The 13332-nt window shown below is 40.2% G+C and overlaps 1 protein-coding gene across 1 annotated transcript in view; it reads left to right on the plus strand.

The window, feature by feature from the left end:
* CNTNAP4 (contactin associated protein family member 4) overlaps positions 1 to 13332 on the plus strand; it is a 303723-nt gene that overhangs the window by 54589 nt on the left and 235802 nt on the right. Inside the window, exon 3 of the mRNA XM_066605004.1 lies at positions 8987 to 9180. Coding sequence (XP_066461101.1) covers positions 8987 to 9180 — 194 coding nt within the window. The remainder of the gene's footprint in view (positions 1 to 8986; positions 9181 to 13332) is intronic.

The following is a 13332-nucleotide window of genomic DNA, read 5'->3' on the forward strand; positions in this document are numbered from 1 at the left end:
GAGTACACTTTTTTAGTAAATCAGAGAGATTGTAATATTTCACCTTCAGTCTAAGCAAACCTTCGTTTTCTGAATTATTATGTATTTAATTACTGTAACATTTCACATAATATCCTTGAGATGTTCAAGGGCATCTTTGAGAAAGGTTATTCAAAGCAATATTCCCAGTGTAAGTTTTCATTAAGCTGCTTTAAACCTCTTTGAGACAGTATTGAAAAGTGGCCTTTTAGGACTTTGGTCTTCTCAAAGAAGATGCATAATATATGGTGGAACAGAAGATGTATTGCAAGAAATCTGATCTGAATAAGGAGGTGTTCCTCCCAAGGAAGGCATTTTTGGAGAAGAGTTGATGTGCTTATGTCTGTGACATAACTGCTCCTACTGAGGCGTTATGGTTCTATCACAGAGCGTGACATTTCAAGTGAATTTTGTGATGTGTGTCTCATAGGGGGAAAGCTGGGTTGTCTAATTAGCTGCCAGCGGGGAGAGCTCTTTAAATGAGAGGTGTTTCTCTGATACATGGCTTCTAGTCTGGGGAAGACAGTCATTGCCAGTCTATGGGAGTCACAAGTGGTTTCTTAGACGTTTTAGGGGGCCTGGGCAGCAGGCTTGAAGCTGGATAGCAAGGGATACTTTTATGTCTAGTTAGAGCTCAGACAAGCAGAATTTATAATGTAAAATTGTCTTTTCTGTGAGGAGCCAGAAAAGCTGGTTTGCTAGTTTAGAATAAGAAACTACTGTGTTGGAGTGAATTTCCTTCTTGTACCAACCATCTTTCCCAGGAGATCTTAATCCTGTGAGCTAAATTCCCCAAGCAATTTCAATATATGTATGAAGGATTCTAAGAAGTCTAATAAAAAAATTCTGTGTTTATTTACTCATGTTCTATGTGACGTTTCAGTCCCGCCATGGAACTTTTTTCATCAACATGCAAGTGAGAATATTTAAACTATGTTATCTATTGATATGTGGAAGATACAATAGTGGAATATACATTATGTTAAGTGACAGTACAGCAGGATATTGCTGCATGTGCTTTAGTACCACCGTCTGCAACACCTGCAGCATTTAGGAATTTTTAAATGCTTACACTGTTATATAGGTACTTATGCATTGCACACAGATGATACACATTGTATATTTAACCTGTTAATAATCAATGTCGTAAATCAACAATTAGAAGGTGGTCATTGGTGGTTTATGGAGCAAGCTCTATACTCATCGGATGCTGCCGACTTATAACAGCTGACACCCACCAACAGTGGTTGCAGTCATAGCTAGCTCTTAACATGGCTGTTTAACTGCTTGGATGCCACAGTCAATGTTGACCCCGGCAACAAAGCAGTTAGCAATAGTGGGGCTCCCTATGTTATCCCATTGGCCTCATATGATACAATCATAGCGTGCTAATGGGCTCACATGGCAACCCAGAGCTTAGTGAAGGTTCCTAGGGCTTCCATGTATTGCAATCTATTAACATCTGCCTGTGGTAAGGCTTAATAGAATAACATTAAAAATACAATGTACTGCAATATTGAAGATGCAATATGAAGTTAATTTATTTTAACAGCTAGGGATGGTTTTCAGGGTAGGGTTTATATTTCAAACCCCCACAACTCCCGAAAATCATCCCTGCAGGGGTTGCCTTCATCCCATTGGTTTCAATGGATCGGCAGCAGCACCGGGCTCATTGAAAGCAATGGGATGGCATTGCGCTCCTCTGCCACAGCTGTGGCAGGGGGTTCTTTCATCAGCACTGTGACAGCACTGTCACAGTGTTCAGTAATAAAGGGACCTTTTGGAGCAGCTGTCCAGTAAACAGCAAAGTTTCATGTGCAAACTCTGCCTGTTCATGCGAGCAGCACACGCGCGCGCGGGGGGGGGGGGGGGGAGAATTGCTCACATAGGCATGCGAAAAAACATGCTTGCCTGAATAAGGCTTAATTCAGCAAACTTTAACTTTATTTTCAATTACATGTGATGTATTAAATGTAATTAAAGTTACGTCATGGCATGCATCATGTTAAATGTCTAGTTAAAGTTTGCTAGTTCTGCACATATTATTGGAATGCTTGCCTACTCGTTATATCAGTATTAGTTACTAATAACTTAACTATTGAAAGTAAACTTCAAATGCGTTATCAGAAATATATGAGCAGATTTTACCTTGTTATCACACAGTCATGTTTGCAGCACACAGGTTTTCTAGAAAAAAAAAAGTATTTTGCCTGGCAGTAATGCTAGTAGAGCTCAGAATATCGCCCACTAAGCCTAATAATACCTTACACCCAATCTGTCTCCTGGCAATACCTTCATGGATTGTGCATTGCTGTTCTAAAATGAATCTGGCCAAAAACGAACTTCTCATTTTTCACAAGTTGGCTCGGTGCCTAGTTTTACTATAACAGCTTATTGTATTGACATAAATCTGACTAACTACATTTACTAAATCTAAGCATTGCCTTTCCTTCTATTTTCAGATTAGCAATGACAGATCTCTGGCAGCCTTATATAAGCTAAAGATACCTCTAGTAGGACAGGTGTAAACATACTGTATTGCACATGAGACCAACATTAAATATAAATAAAATTACAGAGACAGTGCTGAAGATGAAATATGCAACTTACAATGCATTTGGAAAGTCTTCAGACCCCTTCACTTTTTTACACTTGGTTAGGTTGTTGCCTTCTGCAAATTAAATCTTTGTCATTTTTTACATGAAAAACTAAAATTTTTAATTCACAAAAGTATTCAGACTAGAGATGAGCGAGCGTACTCGGCCACGCCCCTTTTTCGCCCGAGTACCGCGATTTTCGAGTACTTCCGTACTCGGGCAAAAAGATTCGGGGGGCGCCGTGGGGGAGTGGGGGGTTGCAGCGGGGAGTGGGGGGGGGGAGAGGGAGAGAGAGAGGGCTCCGCCACGCCTCCCCCCACCCCCCGGCACCCCCCGAATCTTTTCACCCGAGTACGGAAGTACTCGAAAATCGTGGTGCTCGATCGAGTAATTACTCGAAATTAGTATATTCGCTCATCTCTAATTCAGACCCTTTTGTATGACACTACAAATTTAGCTCTGAAGGCCTCACATCTCTCTTGTGCATCTTTGAGATGTTTCTACACATTGATTGTAGTCCACCTGTGGTAAATTCAGTTGATTAGACATCATTTTAACCATTTCCAATCCAATTTGTATCCTAATTTTCCTAGGGGGCTTACTCTTTTCCTGCCATTATACAACGGCGTTATATGCTGGCTAAAGCCAGTACTGCATGAGGTGACACATTGGATACTCTACAACAGCAGAGAAGCTGGCAATAAACAGTAAGAGAACCCCGACGGACGTCTTCCAACATCGAAGCTGTACAGCCTTAAATCATATTGTCTTCAGACGTCAGCCAGTGGATTGGAAAGGGTTAAAAGACCCACCTCTGTCTCACAGCTCACAAGGCATATTAGAGCCAAAGCCCAGTCATGAGGAGAAAAGAACTGCCTGTAGAGCTCAGAGACAGAATTAAGTAGAGGAACAGATATGGAAAAGCTACAAAAATGGTCTGCTGCACTGAAAGTTCCTAAGAGCACAGTGGCCTCCATAATTCTTAAATAGAAGAAGTTCGTAACAACCAGAACTCTTCCAAGAACTGATCAATCCACCAAACTAAATTGGAAGAGAAGGGTCTTGGTAAGAGCTGACCAAGAGTCCAATAGTCCCCCTACCTGAGCTTCAAAGATCCTGTGTGCAGTTGTGGAAAACTTCCACTGCATCATTACACCAATCTGACCTTTGTGGCAGAGTGGCTGAAAAGAAGCCTCTCCTCAATAAAAGAGACATGAAAGTCTGCCTGGAATTTATCAAAAAGTACCTAAAGAAATCTCAGACTGTGAGAAACAAGATTCTCAGGTCTGATGAAACAAAGATTAAACATTTTGGCCTCAATTGTAAGTGTTATGTCTGAGGGAAACCAGGCACTGCTCATCACCTGCCCAATATCATTCCTACAGTAAAGCATGGTGGTGGCAGCAGAATGCTGTGGGGGTGTTTTCAGTGGCTCGAACAAGGAGACTAGTCAGGGTTGATGGAAAGCTGAATGGTGCGAATAACAGATATTCCTAGTGGAAACCTGATGCAGAGCACAGGGGACTTCCGACTAGGTAGAAGATTCACCTTCCAACAAGATAATGATTCTAAGCACACAGCCAAAACAGCACAGCAGTGACTTAGGGTTAAACTCTGTGAATGTCCTTGAGTGGCCCAGCCAGAGCCCTTACTTGAACCCAGTTAAACATCTCTGAAGAGACCTGAAAATGGCTGTCCATAGACGTCCCTCATCCGACTTGACTGAGCTTGAGAGGATCTGCAGAGAAGAATGGCAGAAAATCCCCAAATTCGGGTATGCAAACCTTGTGGCATCATACCCAAGAAGATTGAAGGCTTTAATCACTGCCAAAGGCACTTCAACTAAGTGCTGCATATGGGGTCGGACTACTTATGCCAATGGAAAATGTTAGGTTTTTCACTTTACAAAGATTTCTAACATTGTGTTTTCACTTGTTGTTATGGGATATTGAGTGCAGAATGATGGTGAAAAACTTGAATTCTTTTTTTAATTTGCATATCGCCACAACATAACTGTAAAAAAGTGGAAGGCTATGAGAACTTTCCAAATGCATTATACATGTAGTTTATTCATCCTTTAGGACCTGCTTTCTGTTTTTGAATAGTAACAATTTTCTCATGGGTATATAAAGTAGAGAGCATGAAAACGGATGAGAATAGGATATACAGTTAATTTTTTTCACATGGACAATCAGTCCATGTGACAAATCGCTTGTCTGAATAGTCTTATAGGTTGTTACATATGTGGCCATGTGCTATCTGTGCATGCTGAGTGAAAGGTAAAGCTTACTCCTTGTCATCAAGAGCCCTGAGGAACTCAGCCTCTCTATTCATTCTGTACCTGGATGTAGCCTTATCTACTGATTTGTGGGTATCTGAGTGGTGAGACCCTACCTATAAGATATTTGTAACATGTGCTGTGGGGATAAACATGTTATTTAATATTTTTTCCTGAATTTTTCCATATACTGATTTTTATGTATTTTATAGTGTCTTTAGGTATATACAGGGTGGAGCGCGGTAATTTGCTAATTTGGGAGTGAAATAAAAAAATAATGAACTTGTAAAAACTTTATTTTATATTTTATTTACATTGAACAGTAGTGGAATTTACAAATTATTTGGTTTTAAATATTGTATCTGGCAAATGTTGACCTTCGCTATCCACACACTGCTGCATACGTTTTCGGAAGTTCTCATGCACTCTTTCAAGCATGTCGACTGGTATTCTGGCAATCTCAGCGTCAATATTGTTCCTTAGGTCTTCCAGGGTGTTGCTTTTTTGAGTTGCAGGTTGTGGCAGCGCTGTTGGTCGAAGAGAGGGGAGAGTGGGCGTTGCTTATAGTGGCTGACGGGAAGTTTGTCTGCAGCTGCTTTTCAGTTGCCATCATGCAGTGGACACGTGAGGAGCGTTAATTTTGTGTTGAAGCGTATTTTTCAAATAACCACTCGATCATTGCAATGCAACGTATGCAGCAGTGTGTGGATAGCGAAGGTCATACAATATTTAAAACCAAATAATTTGTAAATTCCACTACTGTTCAATGTAAATAAAATATAAAATAAAGTTTTTACAAGTTCATTATTTTTTTATTTCACTCCCAAATTAGCAAATTACCGCGCTCCACCCTGTAGCTAATGTGCTTTAACTTGCTTAATATACATTTTGTCAATTAGCTCTATTTATAACAATCTGGTGAATTTTGCCTACTGGTTCATATGTAGTATTTAGAGTTGCGACATTTGTAATGAAAAAATACTGGCCAAAACAAAAGAGTGCCTGGTTAGGGTTATGGTTGTAGACTTAGCGTATCACAACATATATTTTTCACGACTTTATTCTAGTTGTCCCAACTAGTATTTGTGTTCTCCTCAGTGGCCTCTAAAATAATAGTGCCTCCAGTGGTGTCCCCCTTAGTCGTCCCAGTAGTAATAGTGACCCCCATAGTAGCTTTAGTAGTAATAGTGGCCCCCACAGTGGCTGCAGTATTAACAGTGTCTTCCACAGTGGTGTCCTCTTAGATACAGTTTCCTCTCTGTGTCACGCATTATACTATTGGTTCCTTATTGTGTCCCCTCCTCCCTTAGTGATAATTCCTCTCTCGTAAATCTCCCAACAGCAGTTGGACTCACACAGTCAGATACAGCCTTCTGTAGCCAGTAACATTACTCTGCTCTGCACTACAGAGCAACTCAACCCATGGTCTCTGCACATGCTATGCTATGGGTGGAGGAGACACTCTAAAGTGGAGAGCAGAGCAATGTTCTCGGCGGCAGCAGGTTATGTCTGACTGTGTGAGTTTTCCTGCTACTGAGAAATTCAAGCAGGGCTGCACACATTAAAGAGAGGGTTACCACCCGGCTGGCAGTAGTAAACAAAATTATGTTTAACTGGTACTGGCAATAAATACCGGTACCAGGCTTCAGACCTAATTACAGAGAAAGACGGTGGTTTAATGCCCAGGTGACAGCCCCATTAATACTTTACAATTATATGATTATTTATAAGCTTTCATATCTTCAGTTTTAAGTTGACTTAATTTATCACTGCCCTTTGAGACAACTTGAATTAACATGATAGCCAATGTGATAATTAGCAAAAGCGCAAATCACTTTACCTTAAATCCCGATTTTGTACTGAAAAATCTCTAACAAATGAGAGGAGAGCAGGAGGAAGAAGCTGTTCTATAGTGGAAGATACCAGCATAACTATAGGGGATGCAGGAGATGCGGTTGCACCCAGGCCCAGGAGCCTTAAGGAGCCCATAAGGCCTCTCTTTTCCATATAGGGAGCCCAGTACTATGAATAAAGCATTGTAGTTGGGGCCTCTGCTACAGATTTTGCATTGGGGCACAGGAGCTTCAAGTTACTCCTCTGCATTAAGAGATTAAGAGAAGTTGTGGGGCCCCAAGATAAACTTTTGCACCCAGGCCCATGAGCCTTTAGCTACACCCCTGGTGGAAGAGATTCACACATAGACCTTGAAATTACATCTACACTGCTCAGTACTGATGTACACTGTCCTCCATGATGCTGTTACTTTTGTGTATTACAGAGAATTGGTCAGCAGAATATTGTTTTTCCATGTGCACTATATAAAAGATAGCGTAGCAACGGTCCGCACCCACCAGCGCAAAAAGAACTGAAAAGAGATACAGCCTGCAGAGAAGGAAAACTGGTAAACAATGTATGATGCAAGTGATATCACGGCCAGAAATAGTGTTATTCTTCATGTACACACACAACAGCTTATACTGAAACGTTATCTGAAATTGAGTGTGCACTTTAAGTAAAAATTAAGTAATAACTACTTTTTGAGACAATTAAGGGCCTCTGTATGCCCTTTTATCTTACTATTTTAGACACCCAAAGAGAAGTTTAATTATCACTGACTGTCCATTTAGGTGGGATTTACACTCCTGCTCATTAATTTGACTACACCACCCGAACTGTCAATTTTTCAGAAACGAACAAAAAAAGCTAGTTTGTTATGAATATGGATTTATTTAGGCAAATTAATTAAGTACTGTGATCATTACTAAGGGTGGACACTTTGATGAAAGAACATTTTAAGGAAATCAAGGCTTGATTAATATGTAAACAATGTGTATGAGTACAAAACATGTTAATTTACTTTACTTGGGCTGTACTGAAATTAATAAGCTGCAGTGTAATTCATGGCCATATCCAATTAACAATGGCACAGAGAGGGAGGGTGCAATTATTTTGCCATTTTTATTACAAATGGCATGGGAATGAGTGATAGTATATTGCAAATAGATTTGTACTCAGTCTATAAAACTGGTAGTAGGTTTTAGTTTTCATGTGTCTATTATGTGACTTCCACTTAATTTGAAGACCTTAAGGACCTGTGCTAGGAATGAACAAGACTGTAGTTTCTGTGCCGCTCAGGCATTTCTCTAGTCTGCTACTGACAGACAATCTGCTGGTTCAAAGTTTACTAATGTCTATTATATTTTATTAATATTGGTACTGTTAGTATTTTAGTACTGGAGGTTGAAGGTTGTATAAAGATAGTTAAATACTGCTGATAGATTTCCTCCATCTCCGTTTCACTGAATTTCCAAACTGAAACTGGTAAGGAGTCAGGATCCATCAAAGAAAAATGTGATTGGCCACATCTGACCCACGTATCGCTTTCTGAATAGCTTGGATATACATATCGAGTGAGGTAAAAAAAACAAAAAAAACGCAATACTCACCTCCCAACTGACGTCTTTGTCCCTGGCGCGATGATCTCCCCGACGGCAAGCTGCTTGAGAATTCTCCCCGCTGTCATCTCCCTGCTTGGCTTTAAATTCCCCTGCCGTAAGCACTGTGTAAGTGCTGTCATTGGATCGAGCGCCAGCCAATCACAGCCAGAACTCGATCATTCACAGCCATTCAGTTAATGAATGACATCCTGAATGGCTGCAATTGGTTTATCGAGCACCGGCTGTAATTGGCTGGCGCTTGATCCAATCACAGCACTTACTTACACAGCGCTGACGGTGGAGGAATTCAAAGCTGAGCAGGGAGATTACAGCAGGGAGAGATCTTAAGCAGTTTGCGGCAACGCCAGGGAGACCATCACACCAGGGACACAGACGCCGGCTGGGAGGTGAGTATTGCGTGTATTTTTCTTTTTTTTTACCTCACGAGTATAAGTCGAGGGGAACTTTTTCAGCATAAAAAATGTGCTGAAATACTCAGATTATACTCGGGTATATAGGGTATATATATATATATATATATATATATATATATAAAACCATTTATTTTTCTTAAATAGTTCTTATAATATTTTTAACTGTTTTGGAAGCAATGAACCCTGCATATTTCATAAATGTTGCTTATTCACTTTCTTCAGGAGCGGGAGGATGGTCTCCTCGTATATCTAATAAGTACCAATGGCTTCAGATTGACCTAGGACAGAGGACTGAAATCACAGCTATTGCTACACAAGGCAAATATGGTAGTTCAGACTGGGTTACAAGCTATCTGCTGCTGTACAGCGACACTGGGAGGAACTGGAAGCAGTACCATCAAGAGGAAGGCATTTGGGTAAGTTTTCTTAACCATAAACAGCAAATAAATTTCAATAACTACATCTATATTTAAAAGCTCATATTACCATAAACTGCAATACAATTTCATGATTTAATAGTTTTCATGTCTCCCTGTAAAATAGCAGACTGAACAAATACGTTTTATAGTCAACTATTTTGGAGATATATTTGTGAAATGATATATACTTATATTTTAAAATGTTTTGCTTGAAGAGTAAAATAAAATAGAAGTAATGCAGAATGTTTCCTTCACTTAGTTTAAGATCATAAAATTTGCATTACAGGAAAAGTATTTATTGTGGAACTGTCTTATGAGCTAAAAAATGCAGCCGGTATATTGTACTTTTTATGATACAATATGGGTCATCCAATAAATTGCAGGCAAGTATGTGCAGAATAGGAATATTGCAGCTCCAGTACATACTGTATAGAAGTGACCTACAATATAAATACATACATTTTCATATTATAGTTAGGCGGTATTAAAGGGTCACTTGGGTGAACTTGTTATTCATTTATTATGTAAATAGTCACCCAGTGTATCTACAGTGCATTTAGAAAGTCTTCCGACCCTTTCACTTTTTTAAAAATGTTCTTACATTGTGGCCTTGTGTAGTGGCCCAAAGTTAGTTGGGCCCCTTCATAAGCATGAATGTATTTGTCTCGTGCTCACTGTGTTGTCAGTGTCTTTGTGTTGTAAAAATATGATGTGTTTTACACCTCTTTAGCACTGAATGGGTTACTGTCTGGGTTATGTCTGGAAATGTATCTTTTGTATGTCATGCAACCTTGTTTTATATATATGTTTGCAAGGGGTATGAGAGAAAGAGCAGTTGCAGTTGGAGTGGTAGTTGTAGTTGGAGTGAGTGGAGCTGTCAGAGACCTACACAGGCACCTTCAGTTCATGGGGGCCATGATGGGAGAGAGAGAAAGGTAACCTCAGCTTTCCCTGGGCCCATTACACCCAGGAGATATCAGAAGTTTGCTCCCGTGGAGGTTCTGAAGGGGAGGAAGAAAGCGACATTGCAGAGTGGAGTGTGAGTTAGATGTGAATGTTGACCGGTAGAGAGCTGGAGAAGAGAATCAAAGTTGTGCCGGGCCTGGAAATATAAAGGTAACTGAGGCTTTAGACTACTTGGTGTACCCGTGATTTCCTCCCTGTCGCATCATTTTGTGAAGTTTGTACTGAATATTCTGCTGGCGTGGATTATTTCTTCCTGGAATATAAATAAGTTTATTCCAGTAAAGTGTCACTGCTGACCATTCCTGGCTTTGCTAATTCAACTACTGTGTGTGTGTGAACCAGTTCTTTCAATATTCGGATTCATCACAGAAGACGGAACGGTGGCATGATATGTGACAAGAGACTAAGGTAAACCACAGCGAGGTTCACCTGCCCTTTAATAGCCTGCCATCGGCCCCCTGGACATGTCCCTGGTTACCCTCCGGGTGGGAGACTGTAGTGCCACCGTGATAAGGCCTAAACTCATTCCTGCCGTCTCCAAGGCTGGGGCCCACTCCTCGGATGCTGCACTTGTACAAATAAATAAAAAATTCCAGTTTTTCCCATCATTCTACACTCAATACCCCATAATGACAAAATAAAAACAGAATGTTAGAAATTTTTGTAAATTAAAAAAAAATGAAAAACTAGCATGTCGCATTGACATACATATTCAGACCCTGCAATCAGTACTTAGTTAAAGCAACTTTGGCAGCAGTCACAGCCACCAGTCTCCTTGGGTATGATGCTACAAGATGTGCACACCTGGATTTGATGATTTTCTGCCATTCTTCTCTGCAGATCCTCTCAAGCTCTGTCAAGTTGGATGGTGACTGACTGCGGACAGCCATTTTGAGGTCTCTCCAAATTTTTAATAAATGTACAAAGATGTCTAACATTCTGTATTCACTTTGTTATTATTGGGGTATTGACTGCAGAATGATGGGGAAAAACTGGCTTTTTTTTATTTGCGCAAGGTTACAACATAGCAAAATGTAAAGAAAGTGAAAGGTTCTGAAGACCTTCCAAATATACTGTACGCTAGTATTATCTTGTTCAGTTATTCCTTTCTATCTGAATATTTCTGGAGTCCTATTCTTTATTTGGGTCAAGTGATCTCACTGTGACAACTTTGGATATACTTGTTGCATGGTCTGTTGGCTGAAACGGGGTCGTGGCATGGTGGTCTCGACACATAGACGGACTGGTTGCACTGTTCCAGTCGTCTAACAGGTTGATCTTTTTATGGTTTGTTATTCTTTAGGTGTAACTTTTGTCATTTGTTTGTATTCCCTCAGTGTTTCCCTGTCACTAATTTTATTCTCTTGTTTCCTATGGATTTTACCCTGGTGTTTGTGGAACTCTGTCTGTCCAGTTGTATTGCCTTGGTCATTATCTAAGTCTGTTTCTGGGTCTGGTTATTGCTGATTATTTTCTCAGTCTTTGTGGAGAATAGATGTATTTATGGTGGTAGAGTTCTGCTGTGAAGCTAAGTGGTGCTTTGTTTGTTCATTATTGTTTTCCTTCTTTTTGTTGCTAGAGTTAGTGGCTGAGGCACAAGACATGGGGCCACAAGACAATAACCTCACTTTAAGGCCGAGTGGTTCTTGTCCTGGTAGTCAGGGTGAGGTTGTCCCTTCCTCCTTTTGTTTAGTTTATATGATAGTTGTATGAACACAACTTTATGTTAGTCGTGGTCATGGGCATGATGCGTCTTACACTCAGGGTGAATGTGACAACTTTTCTCTGTGTTTCTTCAAGAAGTCACTTTTACCAGATTTCCTGTATAATGAAACTGCATGGACTTTACCACACATGCTCCTCACAGGGTGAGGGAGAGGCATAAATCCTTATAACAGCTACTTATGATATAAGAGGCTCCTATCATGCAGTTATAATAGAGGAGATTACAGTTCATGCTCCCTGACTATATACTTATGGCCTTTAGCTTGTTTAGGAGAACATAGAGGGTAATTTCAATTGCACTGTCCTCTTAGCACGCAGATATATTATTGGCTAGTAATATGATGCTATGCATATGCATTATGGGATTGCTTGCTGCTTAGGGGTAGAGAAAGTAGAAATCTAAAAATCAAAATGGTGTCTCATAAGTATCAGACAGGAGGATGCATTGCATGGAAATGATTGCAATATACTTAGTAAAAATTCGCAGTGTGATAAACAATCAGATCATAGAATAGAATTATAGAATTGTAAAGTTGGAAGGAACCTCCAGGGTCATCGGGTCCAACATCTCGCTCAATGCAGAATTCACAAAATAATTCCAGACAGATGTCTGTCCAGCCTCTGTTTAATGACTTCCATTTAAGAAGAATCTCCCATCTCCCATTGTAACCTGTTCCACTTATTGATCACCCTCATTGTCAAATAGTTTATTCCAATATTTAATCTACATCTCTTCCCTTCCAGTTTCATCCCATTACTTCTAGTCTAGTCTTTGACAAAGGCTGATCCCTCTGTACTGTGAGAGTCCTTCAGATATTTGTAGACAGCTACTAAGTCTCCTCACAGCCTTCTTTTTTGCAAGCTAAACATTTCCAGATCCTTCAACCGTTCCTCATAGGACACGATTTGCAGACCGCTCACCATCTTGTTAACCCTTCTCTGAACTTGCTGTAGTTTGTCTATGTCTTTTGTAAAGTGGGGTGCCCAGAACTGGACACAGCATTCCAGATGACTAAAGTATAGGGGGATAATTACCTCACATGATGTAGACTCTATGCTTCTCTTAATACATCCCAGAATTGTGTTTTTCTTTTTTGCTGCTGCATTACACTGTTGACTCATGTACAGTCTGTGATCTATTAGTATACCCAAGTCTTTTTCACATGTGCTGCTGCTTAGCCCAATTCCTCCCATTCTGTATGTGCTTTTTTCATTTTTCTTGCCCAGATGTAGGACCTTGCATTTCTCCTTGTTAAATATTATTCAGTTAGTCGCTGCCCGCTATTAAAGCTTTCCTAAATCTTTTTGAATCCTCTCTCTCTTCCCTAGTGTTAGCTACCCCTCCTAGCTTTGTGTCTTTGACAAATTTGATCAGTTTCTCCTCTATTCCCTCCTCCCGATCATTTTAAAAATGTTGAACAACACTAGGCCTAGGACAGAGCTTTGTGGTACCCCACT

Source organism: Eleutherodactylus coqui, chromosome 5 (genome assembly GCF_035609145.1).
Source record: "Eleutherodactylus coqui strain aEleCoq1 chromosome 5, aEleCoq1.hap1, whole genome shotgun sequence".
Lineage (NCBI taxonomy): Eukaryota > Metazoa > Chordata > Amphibia > Anura > Eleutherodactylidae > Eleutherodactylus > Eleutherodactylus coqui.